Source organism: Gadus macrocephalus, chromosome 18 (assembly GCF_031168955.1).
Source record: "Gadus macrocephalus chromosome 18, ASM3116895v1".
Lineage (NCBI taxonomy): Eukaryota > Metazoa > Chordata > Actinopteri > Gadiformes > Gadidae > Gadus > Gadus macrocephalus.
Window position 1 is genome coordinate 957,892 of NC_082399.1, and position 26,941 is coordinate 984,832.

The 26,941-nt window shown below is 50.2% G+C and overlaps 1 protein-coding gene across 1 annotated transcript in view; it reads left to right on the plus strand.

Annotated features, from left to right (window-relative positions):
- The window catches only part of abca5 (ATP-binding cassette, sub-family A (ABC1), member 5), a 45,276-nt gene that overhangs the window by 12,763 nt on the left and 5,572 nt on the right, over nt 1-26,941 (plus strand). The window contains exons 10-33 of the mRNA XM_060037707.1: nt 262-439; nt 931-989; nt 1,940-2,226; nt 3,157-3,276; nt 3,950-4,088; nt 4,436-4,526; nt 5,136-5,275; nt 6,054-6,173; nt 6,574-6,775; nt 10,945-11,111; nt 11,838-11,965; nt 13,538-13,675; nt 14,532-14,645; nt 15,193-15,363; nt 19,087-19,200; nt 19,373-19,510; nt 20,222-20,290; nt 20,901-20,992; nt 22,015-22,129; nt 22,588-22,705; nt 22,888-22,979; nt 23,921-24,096; nt 26,102-26,177; nt 26,670-26,764. Of these exons, the coding sequence (XP_059893690.1) occupies nt 262-439; nt 931-989; nt 1,940-2,226; nt 3,157-3,276; nt 3,950-4,088; nt 4,436-4,526; nt 5,136-5,275; nt 6,054-6,173; nt 6,574-6,775; nt 10,945-11,111; nt 11,838-11,965; nt 13,538-13,675; nt 14,532-14,645; nt 15,193-15,363; nt 19,087-19,200; nt 19,373-19,510; nt 20,222-20,290; nt 20,901-20,992; nt 22,015-22,129; nt 22,588-22,705; nt 22,888-22,979; nt 23,921-24,096; nt 26,102-26,177; nt 26,670-26,764 (3,139 nt within the window). The remainder of the gene's footprint in view (nt 1-261; nt 440-930; nt 990-1,939; nt 2,227-3,156; nt 3,277-3,949; nt 4,089-4,435; nt 4,527-5,135; nt 5,276-6,053; nt 6,174-6,573; nt 6,776-10,944; nt 11,112-11,837; nt 11,966-13,537; nt 13,676-14,531; nt 14,646-15,192; nt 15,364-19,086; nt 19,201-19,372; nt 19,511-20,221; nt 20,291-20,900; nt 20,993-22,014; nt 22,130-22,587; nt 22,706-22,887; nt 22,980-23,920; nt 24,097-26,101; nt 26,178-26,669; nt 26,765-26,941) is intronic.

Sequence of the window (26,941 nt, forward strand, 5' to 3'; positions counted from 1 at the left end):
TTCTAAATAGTCTGAGGGACATTCCGTTAAAGGGACAGACCGTTCTTTAAACAGTCAGTAACCAGTCAGACTGAGGGTCATTACATTGACGTGGTTGGACATTTAAACTATAAGGAGTAAGGAGTTCTTCTTGTTCGTTTCAAACCTCATATAGTGATCATTTAAGGGACAACAACATTCCAAGATAATGAATGATCCTTTTAACGTATTGCTCATCCATGTACGCGTGCATCTGACTGTAGTCCCCTGCTCCACCCCTAGGGGAGTTCCGCATGAGGCGCTCGGTCCTCTACTTCCTGAAGCCGTCCTATTGGTCGCAGCGTAAGAAGCGTTACGTGGAGGTGAGCTCTGTGTACGAGGCGGAGGTGAACGGCGCCCCCGCTGGAGAGGAGGCCATCGAGCCCGTGTCCCTGGAGTTCAGAGGCAAAGAGGCCATCCGGTGAGAGGCCGACGCCCCCTGGCCCTCGCAGTCCGACACGTGAACACGCCCCCTTTGACACTGTAGACACAAGTAGAGCTTACATCAAGGGCGTTTACGCTTTTAGGGGGTCATACACACGGTCACACACGACGGCGAAACAGGAAAGAAGGCGTAAACGGACACCTTGCAGTGTCTGGTTTCCCACCCAGGCTCTGTGCCCCCCCCCCACGATGCTTTAACATAGTAGGACTACTGGACCAAGGGTAGATGAACACCTGCTTAGGTAACCACCTCGCTTAATGTGGACAGAAATACAGGCCTCTAGCATGTTCATTTATTTCTTTGACTTGCCGGAGGATTGAAAGCCATTCTGCCCACAAGCTGAACACCCAACTTATTTTGGGCCCAGCTCGATAACATTTATTTTTTAGTTCACATGACCTCTCTTCATATTGACTTCCTTTCTTCTGTGGCTTAACGTTGTGCTGCCTCGCCCACGCTTCTGTCAGCATCCACAACATCCAGAAGGTCTTCAAGGAGAAGGACAGCGTGGTGAACGCACTCAGAGGTACCGCCTACACAACACTACTCACATCAACAGAAACGTGTGTGTGTGTGTGTGTGTGTGTGTGTGTGTGTGTGTGTGTGTGTGTGTGTGTGTGTGTGTGTGTGTGTGTGTGTGTGTGTGTGTGTGTGTGTGTGTGTGTGTGTGTGTGTGTGTGTGTGTGTGGAGACGAGGGATAACTCGTGGCTATTTCTTCTCAACGATACGATTTGTTTTATTTAGGACGTAACATCTCTGGAACGGAGTAGGAAGAAGTGAAACGCTTGCTTTCCTCACCTCATTATAAACGTGTTTGTTACTTTTCTGTATCACCAATATCTCCACGAGAACATTTCTCAGGAATAAAGCGCCCCCATCCATGAGTCAATCCACGAATGGACCAGATTTTCCACCACCGGGGGTAAAAGGATTAAGCCATGACTCCAACTCAAGCCACCAGGGGATGCTAATGGGACTTTTACATAGTGCAGGTTTAATTTATTGACATATAGCGGTCATTCACACACAGAAGCAACTATATGTCAATAAATTAAACCTGTGTGGGAATGCCAGCCGTCATCCACACACAGGTTGTCATCCACACACAGGTTGTCATCCACACACAGGTTGTCATCCACACACAGGTTGTCATCCACACACAGGTTGTCATCCACACACAGGTTGTCATCCACACACGGGTTGTCATCCACACACGGGTTGTCATCCACACACGGGTTGTCATCCAGACACAGGTTGTCATCCACACACAGGTTGTCATCCAGACACAGGTTGTCATCCCGACACAGGTTGTCATCCAGACACAGGTTGTCATCCACACACAGGTTGTCATCCAGACACAGGTTGTCATCCACACACAGGTTGTCATCCAGACAGCCGTTCCTTTATGTGATCCCATGAGGAGATGGACCCTCTCGTCCTGTCCTGAAGCGCCCCTCCGCTTCCCCCCCTCACAGGCTTGACCTTTGACATCTACGAGGGCCAGATCACGGCCCTGCTGGGACACAGCGGCGCCGGTAAGTCGGCCCTGATGAACATCCTGTGTGGCATCAGCCCGCCCAGCGGGGGCGTGGCCAGCCTGTACGGCCAGCCCGTGGCGGACCTGGCCGAGGGGCCGGAGCTGAAGCAGCTGGTGGGCGTGTGTCCGCAGTTCAACATCATCTTCGACGTGCTGACGGTGGAGGAGCACCTCAACATCTTCGCCGCCATCAAGGGCATCCTGCCCGCCGACGTGGACGCGGAGGTGGGTCTGGGGGGGAGGAGTCTGTCTCGAGGGGGAGGAGTCTGTCTCGAGGGGGAGGAGTCTGTCTCGAGGGGGAGGAGTCTGTCTCGAGGGGGAGGAGTCGGTCTCCGGGGGGAGGAGTCGTGCGGGGGGAGGAGTCGTGCGGGGGGAGGAGTCGTGCGGGGGGAGGAGTCGTGCGGGGGGAGGAGTCGGTCTCTGGGGGGAGGAGTCGGTTTCTGGGGGGAGGAGTCGTGCAGGGGGAGGAGTCGGTCTCTGGGGGGAGGAGTCGGTCTCTGGGGGGAGGAGTCGGTCTCTGGGGGGAGGAGTCGTGCAGGGGGAGGAGTCGGTCTCCGGCGGGGGGGGAGTCTTTCTCACGACCTTCATTCGGTCTCTGTGTTTGACGTTGCGCGCCGTTTAAAGGATTATTATGTTTTATTATATATTATATGATTTATTGTTTTTTTGTTATGTTGAGGGTATGAAACAGAAGTCGGGAAGTAAAGCATCTTAAATTTGAATTCAGCAATACAATCTATTATCGGCCTGAATCAATCGTGAACCTCTGTCTGATTGATTTAAGGCTGATGATAGATTGTATTGCTGGATTTAAATTTGATTTTACATGAAATGTGGTGCAAATGTCTCTCAGGGATTCAAAGCTGCGTTTGCATTGGACAGAGCCAGGGTACTTCCCAGGTCATATTTAACCTTACTTTCTCTTCTTCGTTATCTACAATCAAAGAAGATATTTTAGAGAAGAAGGAAGAGAGAATATGACAAATCTTAATACTTTCCCTTCCCTGAAAAGGTTGAATAATAATTTGAGCTCTGGTGTGTGTGTGTGTGTGTGTGTGTGTGTGTGTGTGTGTGTGTGTGTGTGTGTGTGTGTGTGTGTGTGTGTGTGTGTGTGTGTGTGTGTGTGTGTGTGTGTGTGTGTGTGTGTTCCTTCAGGTGAAACGGGTTCTGAAGGAGCTTGACATGGAGAAGATCATGGATGCCCAGGCCAGGAACCTGAGCCGCGGCCAGAAGAGGAAGCTCTCCGTGGGCATCGCCATCCTAGGAGACCCTAAGGTACCTCAGCCCAGAATGGAGCTCATAACAGTGATGATCTGTGTATGCATGAATTTATCTTTATGAATGAATGAATGCATCTTTCCTTTTGTGTCCTGCCACGTTGTTGTGACCCGCCCCCCATGGGATTATTAAACACTATTTCATTTTTGAATTATTTATTTTGCCGTGTTTTTGATTTAAATTGCCTTTTGAACCAAAACTTATCATCTTTGTTTGTGTGTGTGTGTCTGTGTCTGTCTCTGTCTCCCTGTCTGTCTCTGTCCCTGCCTCTGTGCCTGTCTCTGTCTCTCTGTCTCCGTCTCTGTCTCTCTGTCTGTCTCTGTCTCTCTGTCTGTCTCTCTCTGTCTCTGTCCCTGTCTCTCTCTGTCTCTGTCTCTCTGTATGTCTCTCTGTATGTCTCTGTCCCTGTCTCTGTCTGTCCCTGTCTCTGTGTCTGTCCCTGTCTCTGTGCCTGTCTCTCTCTGTCTGTCCCTGTCTCTGTCTCTGTCTCTGTGCCTGTCTCTCTCTGTCTGTCCCTGTGTCTGTCTCTGTCTGTCCCTGTCCCTGTCCCTGTCTCTGTCTCTGTCTCTCTGTCTCTGTCTCTGTCTGTCCCTGTCTCTGTCTCTGTCTCTGTGCCTGTCTCTCTCTCTCTGTCCCTGTCTCTGTCTCTGTCTCTGTGCCGGTCTCTCAGATCCTGCTCCTGGACGAGCCGACGGCGGGCATGGACCCGTGCTCGCGGCACCAGGTGTGGTCTCTGCTGAAGAAGCGCCGTGCGGGCCGGGTCACGGTGCTCAGCACCCACTACATGGACGAGGCCGACATCCTGGCCGGTACGCCCTGCGTCTGTCTGCACCCTGGCGCTCTCCCCTGGCTTTAAGTCCTGTTTGACAACGTTAACGTCATTCATGACTCCTAGTGGATCTCTCGCAGATCTCTGAAGTATTCAGAGATTTTCACTCCTATACTATACTACAATACTATACAAACATTTGATTACTGCTACGTTTCCGTCATATTTTTAATTTCCGCTCCACAGTTTCTGATCAAATCGGACAACAAAGTGATATTGTGTGATTCTTAATAAATGGATCCCTGGTATGTCACAGGATTCTGCACAGGTTGAACTAGAAATCTGTCTGCGTTCTAGTTCCTTACGTTTTTTTTCTTTCCCCACCAGATCGCAAAGCGGTGATTTCTCACGGCCAGCTCAAGTGTGTGGGCTCCTCCCTTTACCTGAAGACCAAGTGGGGCGTGGGATACCACCTCCGGTACTGGCGGCACTCTCATGCACGACTGCATATACGTTGCACTGTGTTGTTTTTCATGTGATCTGCTGATAACAGTGACCAAACTGGTTCTGGGTGGTTGGAGCAACGCTGTCTGCACCTGAGGATCATTCGTCAGGTTAAAAAGCGCAGTTTAAACAAAGCTTATGACAGTGTTCCCACAGGTCGGGGAATTTGTGGAATGTCAGGGAATTTAAAAAAAACTGTCCCGGACAGGAAAAGTCAGGGGATTTGCTACATTTAGTCATTGAATCATGGAATTTGGCCGCCACCAAAAAGTTCACGAAATATATGATGTATTTCTTTACATTAAATTAATTTCCATTAAATTAAAATGAGTTGAAATGTGGTGTATATAATTAACCAGAAACTGATCATCGAGTATGTTGCCGTTATCCAATCTATCCTATCATTAACTTTGGTCTTCAAAGAAAATGTCATCTTGTGTTTAAAGAAGACGTGTAAATTCAAAATCTACATTATCAGAGTTGGAACACTGTATTCTTTAGGGCAGCTAATGCACGTAACTTATTTATCATAGTTACTAACTAACATCATCCCTTGTCCTGTCATGTTTGTGTCCTGCTGCAGAATGTCACTCGATGACGGCTGCAAGACGGAGAGCATCCAGGAAGTGGTCCAGCAACACGTCCCCACGGCAACGCTGCTACGGCAACGGGACACGGAGCTCACCTTCACGCTGCCCTTCGAGAGCATAGACGCCTTCACAGGTACGGGCACGCTGTAGGGTTAGAGGACGTGGCAGGAACCATGAGCTGAGAGAAGGAGAGAGGAACCATGAGCTGAGAGAAGGAGAGAACGAGAGAGGAACCATGAGCTGAGGGAACGAGAGAGGAACCATGAGCTGAGAGAAGGAGAGAGGAACCATGAGCTGAGAGAAGGAGAGAACGAGAGAGGAACCAGGAGCTGAGAGAAGGAGAGAGGAACCATGAGCTGAGGGAAGGAGAGAACGAGAGAGGAACCATGAGCTGAGGGAACGAGAGAGGAACCATGAGCTGAGAGAAGGAGAGAGGAACCATGAGCTGAGAGAACGAGAGAGGAACCATGAGCTGAGAGAACGAGAGAACGAGAGAGGAACCATGAGCTGAGGGAACGAGAGAGGAACCATGAGCTGAGGGAACGAGAGAGGAACCATGAGCTGAGAGAACGAGAGAGGAACCATGAGCTGAGAGAACGAGAGAGGAACCAAGAGCTGAGAGAACGAGAGCACCAGACAGGAGCACTTAGTACAGAGGTCTGGGTGATCAAACTATCTTCACAGTCTCCCGTGCCTTCACTAAAACACCAGCTACCAATCTAACATGTCAAAAGGACATCAACGTACGGACTTTGCCGGAGAGCTTTTAGACCGCGCGCGGTCTTCTGTATTTTGTGTCAGTGTGTGTCGGTCAGTACGGAGTTTTGTGGACACCCAGGAGTGAGTCGCCATGCGGGGTCCTCTCCACACAAAGCCCACAGTGCTGTAACGCCCCCCCCTTCCCCCCTCAGGCCTGTTCTCTGAGCTCGACTCCCAGGCACACCTCGGGGTGGTCAACTACGGCGTCTCCATGACTACGCTGGAGGATGTTTTCCTCCGCTTGGAGGCCGAGGCAGAAGTGGACCAAGCCGGTGAGTGTTGGCCCAATCTCCCATATCACATTAAACCCAGAGTGTGTGTGTGTGTGTGTGTGTGTGTGTGTGTGTGTGTGTGTGTGTGTGTGTGTGTGTGTGTGTGTGTGTGTGTGTGTGTGTGTGTGTGTGTGTGTGTGTGTGTGTGTGTGTGTGTGTGTGTGTGTGCCCATGGTGTCTGTTTATGTGTGTGTAACCATCGGTATATCTGTGTGTGTGTTTGTCTGTGTGGTGTGTCACCGTGTGTGTCTCCATGTGTGTCCTCGTGTGTGTGTGTCACCATGTGTGTCTCCATGTGTGTGTGTGTGTGTGTGTGTCACCATGTGTCTCACCATGTGTGGCTCCATGTGTCTCACCATGTGTGTCACCATGTGTGTGTCCTGATGTGCGTGTCCCCCAGACTACAGCGTGTTCAACCAGGACCAGGAGGAGGACGAGGGGGACTCCTGCTCCCTGGACGACACAGACCAGCGGCTGCTGACCTTCTCCGACGGGCGCTCCAGCCCCGCGGCAGGACGGGTGCTCTGGAGGCAGCAGTTCAGCGCCGTGGCCTGGCTGCACATGCTCAACATGGTCCGCGAGAGGAAGGCCTTCATCTACATGTGAGTGGGGACCGGGGACATGTGAGGGGGACAGGGTCCTCTAGGGACATGTGAGGGGGACAGGGTCCTCTAGAGATGGGGACAGGGTCCTCTAGAGACATGTGAGGGGGACAGGGTCCTCTAGAGACGGGACAGGGTCCTCTAGGGACGGGACAGGGTCCTCTAGAGACGGGGACAGGGTCCTCTAGAGTCATGTGAGGGGGACAGGGTCCTCTAGAGACGGGACAGGGTCCTCTAGAGACGGGACAGGGTCCTCTAGGGACGGGACAGGGTCCTCTAGAGACGGGACAGGGTCCTCTGGAGACGGGACAGGGTCCTCTGGAGACGGGACAGGGTCCTCTAGGGACGGGACAGGGTCCTCTGGAGACGGGACAGGGTCCTCTAGAGACGGGACAGGGTCCTCTAGGGACGGGACAGGGTCCTCTAGAGACGGGACAGGGTCCTCTAGAGACGGGACAGGGTCCTCTAGGGACGGGACAGGGTCCTCTAGAGACGGGACAGGGTCCTCTAGGGACGGGACAGGGTCCTCTAGAGACGGGACAGGGTCCTCTGGAGACGGGACAGGGTCCTCTAGAGACGGGACAGGGTCCTCTGGAGACGGGGACAGGGTCCTCTAGGGACGGGACAGGGTCCTCTGGAGACGGGGTGTCAAACCTAGGGCCCGCGGGCCAGATCCGGCCCGCGAGATGATTTGATGACAATTAAGAAGTTATCAGGGGTGTCATCCCCATTACCAAAATGTCTTTGTCAAAAGAAATACAGTGAAGTGGAAACAGAGTGCAGAGTTTTCCAGGAAAAATGGACTGAGAATTATTTATTCACAGAGGTGAATACAAAAGCAGTGTGCTTGGTATGTAATCAGCAAGTTTCAGTGCTCAAAGAATATAATATTTGGCGCCACTATGAGACTCATCATAAAGAAAAATATCACCATTTAAAAGGACAACTAAGAAAAGAGGATATAGACAGATTGTTAGCTGGTCTGAAGAAACAGCAGTCTACTTTTACTTTCAGCCGAGAGGTCAGTGATGCAGCAGTGAAAGCCAGCTACCTTATTGCTCACGAGATAGTGCAAGCATCCAAGCCATTTTCTGACGGTGAGTTTGTGAAAACATGATGCTGAAGGCTTCAGAATTCGTGTCCCCTGAAAAGTCTGCCTTTGCCACGATAGTCTGGAAGTACACAGTCGCAGATAGGGTAACAGAGCTCTCCGGAGACTAGGGCAGCCAAATGAATGACAAAATCAAGTCATTTTTTTGCTTTTTCGGTTGCAATTGATGAGAGCACTGATGTAACAGATATTGCTCAACTGGCCATATTTATTCGGGGTGTTGATGAGACTTTGACAATCACCGAGGAGTTCCTTGAGTTGGTGCCTATGAAGGACACTACAGCAGTGGATGACATATTCAGCTCTCGTTGGAGCGCTGGACAAGGTCGGAGTGGACTGGTCCCATGCCGTCAGCCTGGCTACAGATGGCGCACCATCAATGGTCGGGAGAAAGGCTGGCGTTGCGACAAAATTCCGAGAGAAAGTACAGAACGCGAATGGGGGACACGATTTTTGGGCATTTCACTGTATTTTGCACCAAGAAGCGTTGTGTTGCAAAACACAAATAATGGATCATGTTATGAGTGTGGTTGAAAAAACTGTAGATTTCATCAGAGCGAGAGGTCTGAACTAGGGCTGGGACGACGCGTCGACGTAATCGACGACGTCGACGCATAAATTACGTTGACGCGAAAAATGCGCGTCGATTTAAAAAAAAAAAAAAAAAAAAGAAAAAAAAAAAAAAAAAAAAAAAAAAAGATGGGCGGCGCCGGAGCGTAGTTGCAACGCGAGTGGCTCCTCAGACTTTCATAAGTGCAAGGCGCCACGCACTCGTTCCTCTAAAGTATGGGAATTCTTTAATGTGAAATGAAACGATTCCGTGATATGTCGTCTTTGCAAAATGGAGATGACTTTCCATTCTAGCACCATGGCAATTCACCAGCACCTGAAGAGGCGTCACCCGGTAGCAGCTGCAGATGACTGAGCACCGTAGAATTCTAAGAATGCATTACTTTGCACTTTTATTTTGGAATTTAAAGGCAATAAACATGTATTGAAATGTTAAGGAATTCAGATATGTAAATCAACATGTATAAATTGCTATTAGTCAATTAATGGGGAGATAATCGAGAATCAAATCGAATCGAAATCGAATCGGACTGAAAAAATGAATCGTTAGATGAATCGATGCATCGAAAAAATAATCGCTAGATTAATCGTTTAAAAAATAATCGTTTATCCCAGCCCTAGTCTGAACCACCGTCAGTTTTACACTTTTCTCAGAGATAATGACATTCAGGCTGGCCTACCATACCACACTGAAGTACGGTGGTTAAGCCGAGGTGCCGTGCTCAAGCGTTTCTTTGAGCTACGAGAGGAAATTGGACAGTACATGGAGAAAAAGGGTAGCCCAGTGAAGGAACTTAAATGTCCGCAGTGGATGCAGGATCTTGCCGTTATGGTGGATATTACACAGCACCTGAATAATCGTAACAAAATTGCGCAGGGCCGCAAAATAATTGTCACTCAGTATAACGACAGCATATCCGCATTCAAGTTAAAACTGTCACTCTTGGAGACGCAGCTATCCGGCGTTGACACCGCCCATTTCCCATGTCTAACGGATGTGTGTGCGACCGGACGTAATGCTGATATGGATCAACACAAAGACAAGATAACAGGATTGCTGCAAGAGTTTGAGCAGAGGTTTCAGGTCTTCAGTGAACTAGGAAGGAGCGTTTTTCGCTCGCCATTTACAGTCAAGCCTTCTGACATGCCAGCCGGCATCCAACTCGAGATAATTGACTTGCAGTGTGATACCAATATGAAGGAGATATTTGCGTCGGTGGGCTTGGACACATTTTATCAATATCTCTTGCCAGGGTACCCCAAATTAACATCCCTGGCTGCGAAGGTTTTATCCATGTTTGGGACTACCTATCTTTGGGAACAGGTGCTCTCTGTAATGAACCTAAATAAAACCAAGCACCGCTCAAGGTTAACAAACACACACTTGAATGACTTTGTCAAATGTGCTGCTACTCAGGATTTGACACCTGATATTGATGCACTCGTAAAGGCTAAAAGATGCCAAATTTCAGGAGCCAGCAGCAGCAAATAGACTGCAGTGAGGGAAAAAAAAGTTAATCAGCAAGTACAACTGGGCCTAATTCTTTTGATGCTCTTTCAGAAATGTTTGCACTATTATGAATACAGATCTTTGAAAATAAGTTTACTCAGGTTTCATGTTAAAAGACAATGAATATTGTGCAGTATATCATTCTCAGCTTCAGTAGCCTACAATACAGTTTGGTCTGATGTAGCCTAATCTCATTGCTCATGCACTGCAATAAATGCACATTACATTTTCAAGGCAGTATGATAGCTTTCTTCATAGCTCCCACTTGAGTTTGTTTAGTGTGGTGAGTTGGTTCAGGTGTTCAGATGTAAAAATCACTCACTCAACTCTATAAAAATAAACTAGTTGTTAATGAATGTGAAATGCATTTTATTTCAATTCCATCTGTGAATAAATGTGTTGTGCTAATATAGATCCTTGTGATCCATGATTATGTAGGCTACAAATGAAGGCTGAATGATAAAGCATAGTACTGAAAAACAAAGCTAAAGATTTGGAGTTGACGTAGGTTATTTTGCCATTATTTTACTGGTCCTGCCCACTTGAGATCAGATGGGCCGTATGTGGCCCCTGAACCAAAATGGGTTTGACACCCCTGCTCTAGAGAGGAGGGGTGGGGGACAGGGTCCTCTAGAGACGGGGACATGTTAGTAGGACGGGCTCGTCTAGAGGCGGGGATAAGGATGATACATCTCCATCTGAATGCAGAACCGCAGCCAACGGAACAAGCGTTTATTTTTGGTGTTTGTTAGAACGTCGGTTTGGCCTTCAGTGTTTTCTGGTGCTGGCTGTAGGGGGCGCCGTTCATTTTGGCATCTCGATGTCCATCCTCTGATCCTACATAATGGAGGGATGGTGCATGGTGGTGACGCTTGTTAAGGTTTTTATCTCTGCGAGGGGTGTTGTCAAACAAAAACCCTTCACACGTTTCCAACTGTGGAGAGGGATGATAGGGAATGAGCTCCTTTCTGTCCCCAGTCTGGGCATGCTGCAGGTGTTTGTGCTGGCCATGGTGATGCTGTCGCTGGTCACCGGACACATCCAGATCCACTCCTCGGACCGCGAGTTCCGGCCCCTCTACCTGCTGAAGAGGAGCCAGGCCCCCAGGAAGTACGCCACCAGCCTGCTGGTCCAGAACTCCTCCGGTGAGTCCCCCAGCGGAGTGCGCCGACTGGCAGCGTTTCAGGGGGGCCAGGGGGGCCAGGGGGGCACGCCTTATTGTATGTTGTACGTTCTGGCACTTTAAAATAGTACCAAGCATTGTGTATAGACTCTTATCCTAGCTATCATTGTTGTCTACGGGGAATGGGTTAACCTAGTGATGGTTAGTGCTCGGCACTTACTTTACCTTACTGTACCGACAGATATATGATTGTTTCTCCTTCTGCTGACAAATGTACTTATTGTAGGTCCGTTTGAAAAGCGTTTGCTAAACGTCCTGAATGCAGATGTAAATGGGTTTCAATGTGGCGGGAGAACCATGCTTGTACATAACATCCCTAAAATCAAGTGTGGGCCAAAAAGTTGCCTGCAGAATATATATATAATAATAATAATAATAATAATAATACATTTTATTTATAATGCACTTTATATTCAAGAATCTCAAAGTGCTTCAGAGAAAAAAAAAAAAAAAAAAAATATTAAAAGGGGAACCTCAAAGAAAGTTTAGCTAAATGCTCTTTTAAAGAGATGGGTTTTGAGGTTCCGTTTAAAAAGAGCTGTAGTCTGTGGAGCCCTCAGGTGGACTAGCATATATTAACTTATTCTCACTGTGGTTCTTAAAGCAGAATTTACAGCCAATATGTCCCCAAATATCTGTACCGTGAGGTAACCCCACACACACCCGTGTGTGGCCCCCCTGTGTCCAGACTCGGACATCTCCGGCTTCATCCACAACCTGGAGGCCCAGGACATCAAGGTGGAGCTGATGAAGCAGAACGACTACATGGCCGCCGCCCCGCACAGCGCAGCCATCAACGTCACCGGATCCAGCAAGGTGAGGGAGAGAGAGAGAGAGGGGGAGAGAGGGGGAGGGGGAGGGAGAGAGAGAGGGGGAGAGAGGGGGAGGGGGATAGAGAGAGAGAGGGGGAGGGGGAGAGAGAGGGGGAGAGAGAGAGGGGGAGGGGGAGAGAGAGGGGGAGAGAGGGGGAGGGAGAGAGAGAGGGGGAAAGAGGGGGAGAGAGAGAGGGGGAGAGAGGGGGAGGGGGAGAGAGAGGGGGAGAGAGGGGGAGAGAGAGGGGGAGGGGGAGAGAGAGAGAGAGAGAGACAGAGAGGTTTAGGTTGTAGCGGGTCTAACTCTTGACACCAGAAGTGCGAGTTTGCTCTTGTTTTGAAGCATATAGGAGGGGGAGGGGCTCTCTCTCCTTCTCCACCATGGCCGAGATAACCACCACTATGAGTCTTTACTTGTTGTGGAAGTACCAGAGACGTCGAGAAACCACCGCAGTCATTCAAATATATATTATATGATATAGATATTATCTTGCTCTCTCTCTCGCTCTCTCTCTCGTTGGTCATCTCAATCCCACCCATCAGTACTTTTCCTCGACACATTTTGAGTACCCAGATCCAGATATACTTTGACCAATCACATGCATGACAATATATCCTCCCCAACGACATGACCAGGCAGGCGATCTCACGCATAGTTCAGCACGTGCCGTGATTTGGGGAAACAGGTTGGATCCGCTTCTGTATTCGTGTCTGACTTCAGTACAGACGCGTGGCCTCCGGACGCGGAGCCTCCGGACGCGGAGCCCACCTGTCTGTCCTCAGACATGGAGCCCTTCCTCTGACCCTCTGACCTGGAGCCGCTCCTCTGACCCTCTGTTCTGGTGTCTCAGACCTGGAGCTCCTCTGACCCTCTGTTCTGGTGTCTCAGACCTGGAGCTCCTCTGACCCTCTGTTCTGGTGTCTCAGACCTGGAGCTCCTCTGACCCTCTGTTCTGGTGTCTCAGACCTGGAGCTCCTCTGACCCTCTGACCTGGTGTCTCAGACCTGGAGCTCCTCTGACCCTCTGTTCTGGTGTCTCAGACCTGGAGCCGCTCCTCTGACCCTCTGTTCTGGTGTCTCAGACCTGGAGCTCCTCTGACCCTCTGTTCTGGTGTCTCAGACCTGGAGCTCCTCTGACCCTCTGTTCTGGTGTCTCAGACCTGGAGCTCCTCTGACCCTCTGTTCTGGTGTCTCAGACCTGGAGCTCCTCTGACCCTCTGTTCTGGTGTCTCAGACCTGGAGCTCCTCTGACCCTCTGTTCTGGTGTCTCAGACCTGGAGCTCCTCTGACCCTCTGTTCTGGTGTCTCAGACCTGGAGCTCCTCTGACCCTCTGTTCTGGTGTCTCAGACCTGGAGCTCCTCTGACCCTCTGTTCTGGTGTCTCAGACCTGGAGCTCCTCTGACCCTCTGTTCTGGTGTCTCAGACCTGGAGCTCCTCTGACCCTCTGTTCTGGTGTCTCAGACCTGGAGCTCCTCTGACCCTCTGTTCTGGTGTCTCAGACCTGGAGCTCCTCTGACCCTCTGTTCTGGTGTCTCAGACCTGGAGCTCCTCTGACCCTCTGTTCTGGTGTCTCAGGGCTTTGAGTACAGCCTGGCGTTCAACAGCACCACGGTGCACTCCCTGCCCATGACCGTCAACGTCCTGAGCAACGCGCTCCTCCGAGGCCTCAACGGAACCGGTCGGATCCGGACCTGGACCAAACCCTTCGACTACGTGAGTAGAGTCAGGAGGACCAATCAGGCCTCTCCGTTCAGCGCGTGGGCAGATATCCACGTAGACCGGCTGCGTCACTCGGAGACCGTACACGGCACTGAGGCCGGTCGATGGTCTACAAAGATGTGCTCTCCTCCCAGAACCTAGCAACAAGGGGCCCTAGCAACAAGGGGCCCAAGCATCAAGTTACGGCTCCAAGATGTAAGCTGGCTACGTCTAGGGGGTGTAGGGGAACCATAACACAAAAGTACTTTGAACTGACTGGAGCATCAAAGCACGCCAAAAAACGGCGAACTAATACGAAGGTGTATTTATTAGAAAAGTATAATCTGAAAATACGCCAAGGGGAATAGAGAACTAGAAGCGGAGCCAAATCAAAGAAAGCATGAATAAAGTGACAACTACTAGTGAGCACACACAACATAAGCTAATCTATACAAAGGGCGGCCCACGCTTCTCACCTGATGTGAGAAGCGGGGGCCTAGCAACAAGGGGCCCTAGCAACAAGGGGCCCTTCGATGTGAAGCATACATAATGTTCTGTTTTGTTTTCAACAGCCACACACGAGAATCACGTGAATGCAGCCAGCAAAATCAAAACACTGTAGTTTCACTTGGTTGCGATCCACCAACCGTTGACCAGCAGTACATTGGAAGGATTTTAAAACATCCTTATTACATTACGGATATTGCTTTCTCGACGTATTCCCAATGGACTCGGCCTCACGTGTCCGTTAGCGGAATGGCTCGTTGATTCACGTGCGATTGTTCATGTACTCCTCAGTCCTCCACACTGGACCTTTTGATGCATGGTTGACCGTGTTTGACTGAAGTGCTCTCTCTCTGTCGACCCGCAGCAAATCCCTGACACCATGTCCTACGTCATGGTCTACATCGAGGCCATCATACTGGGCATGTTGGCCGCTGGGATGCCGGCCTACTTTGCCATGGACCACACACGCGATCGGGAGGTATGAGCTCCGCTAATCATGCACTGATTTAAATTTAGGCAATTCGGAGACGCTTTTCCAAAGAGGCTTACAATAAGTCTGTTTGTCAGAAGAAAGAGAAACTATATATCTGTCGGTACAATAAAGATGTTCATAGAACCAAGTGCCATCACTAACTATCATTAGGTTAACCCATTCCCTGTATACAACAAAGATAGCTAGGATAAGATGATACACAATGCTATTTTACCATTAGTACTATTTTTGGGTGTCAGGAAGTACAACATACACTACTCGTCTTCTTTCTGGATCAGTTAGTAGGACTTTGTGGTTGTTTGGACAAGCACTTCCCGGGGCTGTACTAGCATGCGTTAGTGCGGCCATTGCACATGACCGGAGTATTTTACAAGGTTTGGCAGACCTAACGCGAGCGAGCTACGCTTTCAGCTGAATACTTTCATAATCGAGCTGCTTCGGGCTGGTTTCTCCAAATGGCCGACCCTAGCTTTAACTCTTTAGTCGTCTTCTCGTTATCGTTGAGGCCCTCGCTCTCTCTCCCTCCGTGCAGATCAAGTGTCGCTCCACCCTGCGTATCTCGGGCCTGATGCCGTCGGCCTACTGGTGCGGCCAGGCGGCGGTGGACGTGCCCCTCTTCTACCTCATCCTCTGCTCCATGGTCACCATCTTCTTCGCCTTCCACACGGGGAACCTGCTGAGCTCCGTCAACATGACCTGCGTGGTGCGTAACGCACTCACACACACGTCGACATGTAGACACATGTGCACACACACATGTACACACACACACGTACACGCCTGCAACTGAACCAACACACAACACTAATCCCCAGACGTGCACAAAGACCTCGATACGTTTTCACGTCTTCGTAAACCAACTTTGGCCTCTAAGGGGGTCAAAGGAGCATGACGTTATTGAGGAGTTAAACCAAATGAATCAAAACCTAATAGAAAACACTCAAAGTGTGTGAGTGAAGTGAAGCCACTGATTCAAAATCATCTCAATGTAGAGCTGTTCTCTTGACCCTGTGATCCTCTTAATGTAGAGCTGTTCTCTGACCCTGTGTTCCTCTTAATGTAGAGCTGTTCTCTGACCCTGTGTTCCTCCTCTTAATGTAGAGCTGTTCACTGACCCTGTGATCCTCTTAATGTAGAGCTGTTCTCTGACCCTGTGATCCTCTTAATGTAGAGCTGTTCTCTGACCCTGTGTTCCTCTTAATGTAGATCTGTTCTCTGACCCTGTGATCATCTTAATGTAGAGCTGTTCTCTGACCCTGTGTTCCTCCTCTTAATGTAGAGCTGTTCTCTGACCCTGTGATCATCTTAATGTAGAGCTGTTCTCTGACCCTGTGTTCCTCTTAATGTAGAGCTGTTATCTGACCCTGTGATCCTCTTAATGTAGAGCTGTTCTCTGACCCTGTTATCCTCCTCTTAATGTAGAGCTGTTCTCTGACCCTGTGATCCTCCTCTTAATGTAGAGCTGTTCTCTGACCCTGTGATCCTCTTAATGTAGAGCTGTTCTCTGACCCTGTGTTCCTCCTCTTAATGTAGAGCTGTTCTCTGACCCTGTGATCCTCTTAATGTAGAGCTGTTCTCTGACCCTGTGATCCTCTTAATGTAGAGCTGTTCTCTGACCCTGTGATCCTCTTAATGTAGAGCTGTTCTCTGACCCTGTGATCCTCTTAATGTAGAGCTGTTCTCTGACCCTGTGATCCTCTTAATGTAGAGCTGTTCTCTGACCCTGTGATCCTCTTAATGTAGAGCTGTTCTCTGACCCTGTGTTCCTCCTCTTAATGTAGAGCTGTTCTCTGACCCTGTGATCCTCTTAATGTAGAGCTGTTCTCTGACCCTGTGATCCTCTTAATGTAGAGCTGTTCTCTGACCCTGTGATCCTCTTAATGTAGAGCTGTTCTCTGACCCTGTGATCCTCTTAATGTAGAGCTGTTCTCTGACCCTGTGTACCTCTTAATGTAGAGCTGTTCTCTGACCCTGTGTTCCTCTTAATGTAGAGCTGTTCTCTGACCCTGTGATCCTCTTAATGTAGAGCTGTTCTCTGACCCTGTGTTCCTCCTCTTAATGTAGAGCTGTTCTCTGACCCTGTGATCCTCTTAATGTAGAGCTGTTCTCTGACCCTGTGTTCCTCTTAATGTAGAGCTGTTCTCTGACCCTGTGTTCCTCTTAATGTAGAGCTGTTCTCTGACCCTGTGTTCCTCTTAATGTAGAGCTGTTCTCTGACCCTGTGATCCTCTTAATGTAGAGCTGTTCTCTGACCCTGTGTTCCTCCTCTTAATGTAGAGCTGTTCTCTGACCCTGTGATCCTCTTAATGTAGAGCTGTTCTCTGACCCTGTGATCCTCCTCTTAATGTAGAGCTGTTCTCTGACCCTGTGTTCCTCTTAATGTAGAGCTGTTCTCTGACCCTGTGATCCTCTTAATGTAGAGCTGTTCTCTGACCCTGTGTTCCTCCTCTTAATGTAGAGCTGTTCTCTGACCCTGTGATCCTCTTAATGTAGAGCTGTTCTCTGACCCTGTGTTCCTCTTAATGTAGAGCTGTTCTCTGACCCTGTGTTCCTCTTAATGTAGAGCTGTTCTCTGACCCTGTGTTCCTCCTCTTAATGTAGAGCTGTTCTCTGACCCTGTGATCCTCTTAATGTAGAGCTGTTCTCTGACCCTGTGTTCCTCCTCTTAATGTAGAGCTGTTCACTAACCCTGTGATCCTCCTCTTAATGTAGAGCTGTTCACTGACCCTGTGATCCTCCTCTTAATGTAGAGCTGTTCTCTGACCCTGTGATCCTCTTAATGTAGAGCTGTTCTCTGACCCTGTGATCCTCTTAATGTAGAGCTGTTCTCTGACCCTGTGATCCTCTTAATGTAGAGCTGTTCTCTGACCCTGTGATCCTCTTAATGTAGAGCTGTTCACTAACCCTGTGATCCTCCTCTTAATGTAGAGCTGTTCTCTGACCCTGTGATCCTCCTCTTAATGTAGAGCTGTTCTCTGACCCTGTGATCCTCTTAATGTAGAGCTGTTCTCTGACCCTGTGATCCTCTTAATGTAGAGCTGTTCTCTGACCCTGTGATCCTCCTCTTAATGTAGAGCTGTTCTCTGACCCTGTGTTCCTCCTCTTAATGTAGAGCTGTTCTCTGACCCTGTGATCCTCTTAATGTAGAGCTGTTCTCTGACCCTGTGATCCTCTTAATGTAGAGCTGTTCTCTGACCCTGTGATCCTCCTCTTAATGTAGAGCTGTTCTCTGACCCTGTGTTCCTCCTCTTAATGTAGAGCTGTTCACTGACCCTGTGATCCTCCTCTTAATGTAGAGCTGTTCACTGACCCTGTGATCCGCCTCTTAATGTAGAGCTGTTCTCTGACCCTGTGATCCTCTTAATGTAGAGCTGTTCTCTGACCCTGTGTTCCTCCTCTTAATGTAGAGCTGTTCTCTGACCCTGTGTTCCTCCTCTTAATGTAGAGCTGTTCACTGACCCTGTGATCCTCCTCTTAATGTAGAGCTGTTCACTGACCCTGTGATCCTCCTCTTAATGTAGAGCTGTTCTCTGACCCTGTGATCCTCTTAATGTAGAGCTGTTCTCTGACCCTGTGTTCCTCCTCTTAATGTAGAGCTGTTCTCTGACCCTGTGATCCTCTTAATGTAGAGCTGTTCTCTGACCCTGTGCTCCTCCTCTTAATGTAGAGCTGTTCTCTGACCCTGTGATCCTCTTAATGCAGAGCTGTTCTCTGACCCTGTGATCCTCTTAATGTAGAGCTGTTCTCTGACCCTGTGATCCTCTTAATGTAGAGCTGTTCTCTGACCCTGTGATCCTCTTAATGTAGAGCTGTTCTCTGACCCTGTGATCCTCTTAATGTAGAGCTGTTCTCTGACCCTGTGATCATCTTAATGTAGAGCTGTTCTCTGACCCTGTGATCCTCTTAATGTAGAGCTGTTCTCTGACCCTGTGATCCTCTTAATGTAGAGCTGTTCTCTGACCCTGTGATCCTCCTCTTAATGTAGAGCTGTTCTCTGACCCTGTGATCCTCTTAATGTAGAGCTGTTCACTGACCCTGTGATCCTCTTAATGTAGAGCTGTTCTCTGACCCTGTGATCCTCTTAATGTAGAGCTGTTCTCTGACCCTGTGATCCTCTTAATGTAGAGCTGTTCACTGACCCTGTGATCCTCTTAATGTAGAGCTGTTCTCTGACCCTGTGATCCTCTTAATGTAGAGCTGTTCTCTGACCCTGTGATCCTCTTAATGTAGAGCTGTTCTCTGACCCTGTGATCCTCTTAATGTAGAGCTGTTCTCTGACCCTGTGATCCTCTTAATGTAGAGCTGTTCTCTGACCCTGTGATCCTCTTAATGTAGAGCTGTTCTCTGACCCTGTGGTCCTCTTAATGCAGAGCTGTTCTCTGACCCTGTGCTCCTCCTCTCCTCCGTTCCTTCCTCCTCCTGGTAGATGGGGTGCACGGTGGGCTTCGGACCGGCCATCATCCTCTTCACCTACGTGGTGTCCTTTGGCTTCACCCGCGTCCAAAGCAACCGCGACTTCCTGTCTGTCATCTCCATGATGGTGGGTGTGTGTGTGTGTGTGTGTGTGTGTGTGTGTGTGTGTGTGTGTGTGTGTGTGTGTGTGTGTGTGTGTGTGTGGAGCTGTATATTTTTGTTAATAGTGTTTCACAACTGCTACACCATGGCCAGATTCCTGTGCTCTGAGCTCCTCTCACGCCGTGTGTCGCCTCCAGGTGTGCATCGTGACGGCCTCCTTCGTCAAGCTCCTGTTCATGAACGGCAACCAGCTCCTCACACGGACTCTGCTCCTCCTCCTGTGCCTGTTCAACCCCCTCTACCCCCTCATGGCCTGCCTCAACATCATCACCAAGGTAGGCCTGCCTCAACATCATCACCCAGGTAGGCCTGCCTCAACATCATCACCCAGGTAGGCCTGCCTCAACATCATCACCCAGGTAGGCCTGCCTCAACATCATCACCCAGGTAGGCCTGCCTCAACATCATCACCCAGGTAGGCCTGCCTCAACATCATCACCCAGGTAGGCCTGCCTTAACATCATCACCCAGGTAGGCCTGCCTCAACATCATCACCCAGGTAGGCCTGCCTCAACATCATCACCCAGGTAGGCCTGCCTCAACATCATCACCCAGGTAGGCCTGCCCCAACATCATCACCCAGGTAGGCCCGTTGACATGAAAGGCACAACATGCTCCCCACTGTCTCGGCCTGTTGACACGAGCGGAGGTATCCACACAGACAGGTTTCAGATTTGTACTGCATCCATAGTTCGCATCATCTCCGAGACTGGGAGGAGACATGGCGACCATGTTGAACCAAGTATTATGTCTAAACAGCGCCTATATCTGTTTCTTAACATATCCTGATGTACTTCCTAATCGTTCCTAAACACTCCCACCAATAGTTTTGCCCACGTTATGGGGAAATACATCAAATGTTTTTAAGATAGATGATGTTTTAATATGCAATGTTTGAAATGAGATGGATGCTGTTGCATTGAGCAGTAACGTTATAATCCTTCTAAGAAGCGTCTTGACCCCTGGATGCTTTGTGTCCCCTACAGGCCACCTTCTTGCCGGCGCTCTACAAGGAGAACCTGCTGTGGAAGAACCTGATGGTCGCCGTGATCGCGGTAAGAACTCACAGCACACAGGAAGTTACAGTTCATGACTTAATGGGAACGTGATATTCCTTTTGGATATGATGACGTCTGTATGAATGAACAGTTTCACTGCTTCTGTTTGAATGAAGGCTGAAAGGTTTAGAGAGTGGATTGAGTAAAGGACACATGTAAACACACTAACCCAGTACGGACCACCCGTCTCCCCACATTACCCGTTATGGATTAGAGATAGGGTAGGCATTTCATAGAAAGTTGAACAAGCCAAAGTATACATTTTGAAAGTATCCAACCGAAAGAATCCCAACCAACCACCCGATGCTGAGCGTTAGCATTAGGGCCGGCGTAGCCTAGAGCGAGACACGCGCAGGTAGAGAGAGAGACAGCTGAGACAGCCAATCAGGTAATGAGGATGTGGACGGGGAGTGTGGAGGGTGAGGATGGGGGTCGATGGTGTGGAGGGTGACGGCGTGCGTGTGTGTGTGTGTGTGTGTGTGTGTGTGTGTGTGTGTGTGTGTGTGTGTGTGTGTGTGTGTGTGTGTGTGTGTGTGTGTGTGTGTGTGTGTGTGTGTGTGTGTGTGTGTGTGTGTGTGTGAGTGACGGTGCTGTGCTCTGTGTTCAGCCCTACCTGCAGTGCGTGGTCCTGCTCTACCTGCTCTACTGGCTGGAGCAGAGACAGGCGGGGGGGGCCCCCAAGACTGACCAGTTCGGAAGGTAGGGGTCACCATCGGTTAAACACAATGTAGAGACTGACTTCTGCCCGCTCACTCTCTATCTCTCTCTCTCACTCACTCACTCACTCACTCACTCGGTTAAATACAATGTAGAGATTGACTTCCACTCACTCACTCCCTCTCTCTCTCACTCACTCTCACTCACCCACTCACTCACTTGCAGCATGTGTTAAATAATGTGAGTGAGTAGTAAAGGGGAGTAACCGTCTCTGTTGGGCCCTCAGGTTCATCACGTCTCTCTGTTGGGCCCTCAGGTTCATCACGTCTCTCTGTTGGGCCCCTCAGGTTCATCAGGTCTCTGTGTTGGGCCCTCAGGTTCATCACGTCTCTCTGTTGGGCCCTCAGGTTCATCACGTCTCTCTGTTGGGCCCTCAGGTTCATCAGGTCTCTGTGTTGGGCCCTCAGGTTCATCACGTCTCTCTGTTGGGCCCTCAGGTTCATCACGTCTCTGTGTTGGGCCCCTCAGGTTCATCAGGTCTCTGTGTTGGGCCCTCAGGTTCATCAGGTCTCTGTGTTGGGCCCTCAGGTTCATCACGTCTCTCTGTTGGGCCCTCAGGTTCATCACGTCTCTGTGTTGGGCCCTCAGGTTCATCACGTCTCTGTTGGGCCCTCAGGTTCATCACGTCTCTGTGTTCGGCCCTCAGGTTCATCACGTCTCTCTGTTGGGCCCTCAGGTTCATCAGGTCTCTGTGTTGGGCCCTCAGGTTCATCACGTCTCTCTGTTGGGCCCTCAGGTTCATCACGTCTCTGTGTTGGGCCCTCAGGTTCATCACGTCTCTGTTGGGCCCTCAGGTTCATCAGGTCTCTGTGTTGGGCCCTCAGGTTCATCAGGTCTCTGTGTTGGGCCCTCAGGTTCATCAGGTCTCTGTGTTGGGCCCTCAGGTTCATCAGGTCTCTGTGTTGGGCCCTCAGGTTCATCAGGTCTCTGTGTTGGGCCCTCAGGTTCATCAGGTCTCTGTGTTGGGCCCTCAGGTTCATCACGTCTCTCTGTTGGGCCCTCAGGTTCATCGCGCCCCGGGCGGAGCGGGCCCCCGAGGAGCCTCAGAGTGAGGACGAGGACGTGCGTCTGGAGCGTGGCCGCGTGGCCGAGGCCCTCAGGGGCCCCTGCACTGAGGAGGTAGGAGCTGACGGGCTGGGGAACCTCCAAGGGCCTCCCTGATCTCTGTTCCCTCTCTGGCTCGCGCTCACTCGCTCTCTTTCTTTCTTTCTTTCTTTCTTTCTTTCTTTCTTTCTTTCTTTCTTTCTTTCTTTCTTTCTCTCTCTTCTCAGAGTGCTTCATTTACTGACGAGTAAGGTTTTTCTTTTGTTGCTCAATGAAAAGGCCAACCCTTTTCAGTCAGCATGTTGTGGGAGTGTGTGGATGATGTCTGGTTTGAGCGGCCTCACCTGGCCCAGAGTCCGGTCGGTCTGACTCGGGCCAGGTGAGGCCACTGCAACCCGCCATCATCCACACACTCCCACAACACCTCTCACCATAGTTGTGCCAGAGTGAAATTGCAGAAGAGCGGCCTCCAGCCTGAGAAGCACCCAGATCAAGGCGTGGTATCAGTGGACCTCTGGCTGTGTGTGTTGTAGAAGCCCGTGGTGGTGGTCAGCAACCTGACCAAGCAGTACAAAAGGGAGGGGGAGGACCCCCCACTCAGCAGGAGAGGGAAGCTGGCCGCCCAGAACATCTCCTTCTGCGTCCGCAAAGGTACGGACGCTCCTGTGCTTCGACAAGGTCGAAGGACGGTCGGCACTTGGTCCTCTGAACATCCTTACTGCACCGAAAGAGACACATTGTTGTGTCTCTTTCTTCTGTCAAATGTATTTATTGTAAATCGCTTTGGATAAAAGCGTCTGCTGAATGACCTGAGGGTAAATGCTGTGTTTCAGGAGAGGTTCTTGGGCTGTTGGGCCCCAACGGCGCCGGGAAGAGTACAATCATGCACATGCTGTCAGGGGACATCCGCCCCACTGCGGGCCAGGTACACAGACCGGTACCTCCCGTCTGAGGCCACTCCTGATCACAGTACTCCTGATCACAGTACTCCTGATCACAGTACTCCTGATCACAGTACTCCTGATCACAGTACTCCTGATCACTGTTAATCACTGCACTCTTAATCACATCACTCTTAATCACTGCACTCTTAATCACTGCACTCTTAATCACATAACTCTTAATCCCATTACTTCTAATCGCATTACTCCTAATCTCAGCACTCCTAATCACTGCACTCTTAATCACATCACTCTTAATCACTGCACTCTTAATCACATAACTCTTAATCCCATTACTCCTAATCACTGCACTCCTAATCCCATTACTTCTAATCACTGCACTCCTAATCTCAGCACTCCTCATCCCCTCGACTCTGCCCCGTGGGTTTCTTTAGACATGCGACTCACACGGTCTGGTGCTGATTACACTCAGACTCCCACGGTCTGGTGCTGATTACACTCAGACTCCCACGGTCTGGTGCTGATTACACTCAGACTCACACGGTCTGGTGCTGATTACACTCAGACTCACACGGTCTAGTGCTGATTACACTCAGACTCCCACGGTCTGGTGCTGATTACACTCAGACTCACACGGTCTGGTGCTGATTACACTCAGACTCACACGGTCTGGTGCTGATTACACTCAGACTCCCACGGTCTGGTGCTGATTACACTCAGACTCCCACGGTCTGGTGCTGATTACACTCAGACTCCCACGGTCTGGTGCTGATTACACTCAGACTCACACGGTCTAGTGCTGATTACACTCAGACTCCCACGGTCTGGTGCTGATTACACTCAGACTCATCTTTGTGATGAAGTCTGTTAGCGTGGGTCAGCCGTGCTCCGCCCTCGTGGCCCAGATGTGCCATCTGACGGCGTGGGTCTGCCCCCCCCCCCCCCCCCCCCCCCCCCCCCCCAGGTCCTGATGGACGACAGCAGCTCGGAGTACCGGCCGGCGGGCGCGGCCCAGCAGCAGGTAGGCTACTGCCCCCAGGTCAACCCGCTGTGGCCCCGGGTCACGCTCCGGGAGCACCTCGAGTTCTACGCCGCCGTCAAGGGGCTGCAGGGGTACACCGTCCCCGACGTCATCAAGCGGTGAGCGGCGGTCTTGAGTTGGGTTGTGGTTCTAGAAGCCCTGGCCCTAGAAGCTTGTGTTGAGCTGCGTTGAGTTGCAGGCGCGGAGCGGGGGGGGTAGCCTTCGGGACTGAAGCCCGAAATCTCACTTCAGAAGCCCCGGATATTTTTTAAGCTTCTTCAGTGCCATCTAGTGGAAAGGACATGCAACAGCATGGATAATACTTTGCTACAAAATCATGGGTCTGCAGAGCATACCACTTCTGAAATACAAAAAAGAAAACAAACAATCCATCTCTGCAATCCTACTTTGAATCTACTGAAAGTAAGTCTAAATTTTGCCATTTTAGTTAACATAAAAATCTCTAGAAGTCAATAGTTAAGTGGTTATGGTTTCTTTCCATGAAATAGTATTGTATTGATCAGGCCCTGCAACTGAGAATGTAGGCTATGAGATTAGAAGGGATTTAGGATTTGCCAATGTTCAGCAGGTCACCCTAAAATGGACTAGAATGCAGGAAATCGCATCTTAGAAATTCAAAAGATTCTGGGGGAGGCCCCCAAGACCCCCTCAGGGCTGGGCCCCGGATGAACACAAAGTCTGGCTCTGCCACTGTTGAGTTGAGTTGTGTTGTGGTTCTAGAAGCCCTGGCCCTAGAAGCTTGTGTTGAGTTGTTTTCAGTTGAGTTGTGTTTTGTTGAATTGTGTTGTGTTGAGTTGCGTTGTGTTGAGTTTAGGGCTGCAACAACGAATCGATACTAAAAGCGTTGGCTACGAATTTGGTGATCGATTTGTTGAGTCGCGCGATACGTCACTCGTAGGCGCGGCACTGTTTACAGCCAGCCGCCGACAGGTTGGTTCACGGTTCATGCACGCCCACAGCAACTATAGTGTGAATGACAACAGCTTGTATTTTGGTCATATCTTAACACTCGACTGTAGGCCTATATAAAAGTGTTGTACCTTCACTGTCTTTGGGTTAAAAACTCCTTCAACTCAGTATCCGTCTAGTCCAACCAAAAACTCTGTCAGCTGCTGCTGCTGCAGACGTTGTGCAGACGGGCTCGGAGTCGGCACCGTGTGCATCAACAGTCCTTCAAAGCAGCGGCAGTAATCACACAACCGGACGGTGTAGAAAGTCCCACCAGTTAAAAATAGTGATCCAGTTTTTAAATCCATGTTAAAATCGGCAGGATATGGAGCTAGTTAGCTTAAAAAAAAGTTGCAAACAGTGTCAAATGTGACGTGTCCAGGTCGGCTCAGTAATATGATGATGTGTTCAAATGCAAAAAAAAACAATAAAGACGTGGATCGTTAAGGAGTCTCGAAAATGTCTATATTTTTTTTAGCAGATTCATCGATTAATCGAAAGAATAATCGACCGATTAATCGATTATTAAAATAATCGTTAGTTGCAGCCCTAGTTGTGTTGTGTTGAGTTGTTTTGAGTTGAGTTGAGTTAAGTTGTATTGAGTTGAGTTGTGTTGTGTTGAGTTGAGTTGTGTTAAACTGTATTGTGTTGAGTTGTGTTAAGTTGTGTTGAGTTGAGTTGAGTTGTGTTGAGTTGTGTTGAGTTGTGTTGAGTTGAGTTGTGTTAAGCTGTATTATGTTGTGTTGAGTTGTATTGCGTTGTGTTAAGTTGTGTTGAGTTGTGTTAAGCTGTATTGTGTTGTGTTGAGTTGAATTGCGTTTTGTTGTGTTGAGTTGTTTTGTGTTGAGTTGCGTTGTGTTGTGTTGAGTTGAGTTGTTTTGTGTTGCATTGAGTTGTGTTGTGTTGAGTTAAGTTGAGTTGTGTTAAGCTGTATTGTGTTGTGTTGAGTTGAGTTGTTTTGTGTTGAGTTGCGTTGTGTTGAGTTGTGTTGTTTTGTGTTGCGTTGTGTTGTGTTGCATTGAGTTGTGTTGTGTTGAGTTGTGTTGTGTTGAGTTGTTTTGTGTTGAGTTGCGTTGCGTTGTGTTGAGTTGTGTTGAGTTGCGTTGAGTTGTGTTGCGTTGCATTGAGTTGTGTTGTGTTGTGGTGCTCCCCCAGCGTGGTGAACGCCCTGGAGCTGAAGGACCACCTGGACCAGCAGGCCAAGAGCCTGTCAGCGGGGGTCAAGAGGAAGGTGAGGACCCCGTCCACAGGCACCCACCCTAACCCCACCCTAACCCCACCCTAACAGTGTTCACCCTCCTTCACCCTCCAGGACCCTCCAGGAGCCCCCCCCCCCCCCAACAGGACCCTCCAGGAGCCCCCCCCCCCCCCCCCCCCCAACAGGACCCTCCAGGAGCCCCCCCCCCCCCCCAACAGAACCCTCCAGGAGCCCCCCCCCCCCCCCCCCCCCCCCAACAGGACCCTCCAGGAGCCCCCCCCCCCCCCCCAACAGAACCCTCCAGGAGCCCCCCCCCCCCCCCCCAACAGGACCCTCCAGGAGCCCCCCCCCCCCCCCCCCCCCCAACAGGACCCTCCAGAAGCCCCCCCACCCCAACAGGACCCTCCAGGAGCCCCCCCCCCCCAACAGGACCCTCCAGGAGCCCCCCCCCCCCCACCCCAACAGGACCCTCCAGGAGCCCCCACCCCGCCCCGTGGGCTCACCCCTCCTCTGTTGTCTCCCCAGCTGTGCTTCGCGCTGAGCATGCTGGGTAACCCCCAGGTGGTGCTGCTGGACGAGCCGTCCGCCGGGATGGACCCCAAGTCCAAACAGCGCATGTGGTGAGAGCCCATTGGTCAACTGGAGGGCCCTGATGGGTGGAGCTAACTATGTGGGTGGAGCCAACTCTATGGGTGGGGCCAACTCTATGGGTGGGGCCAACTCTATGGGTGGGGCCAACTCTTTGGGTGGGGCCAACTCTATGGGTGGAGCTAACTCTATGGGTGGGGCCAACTCTA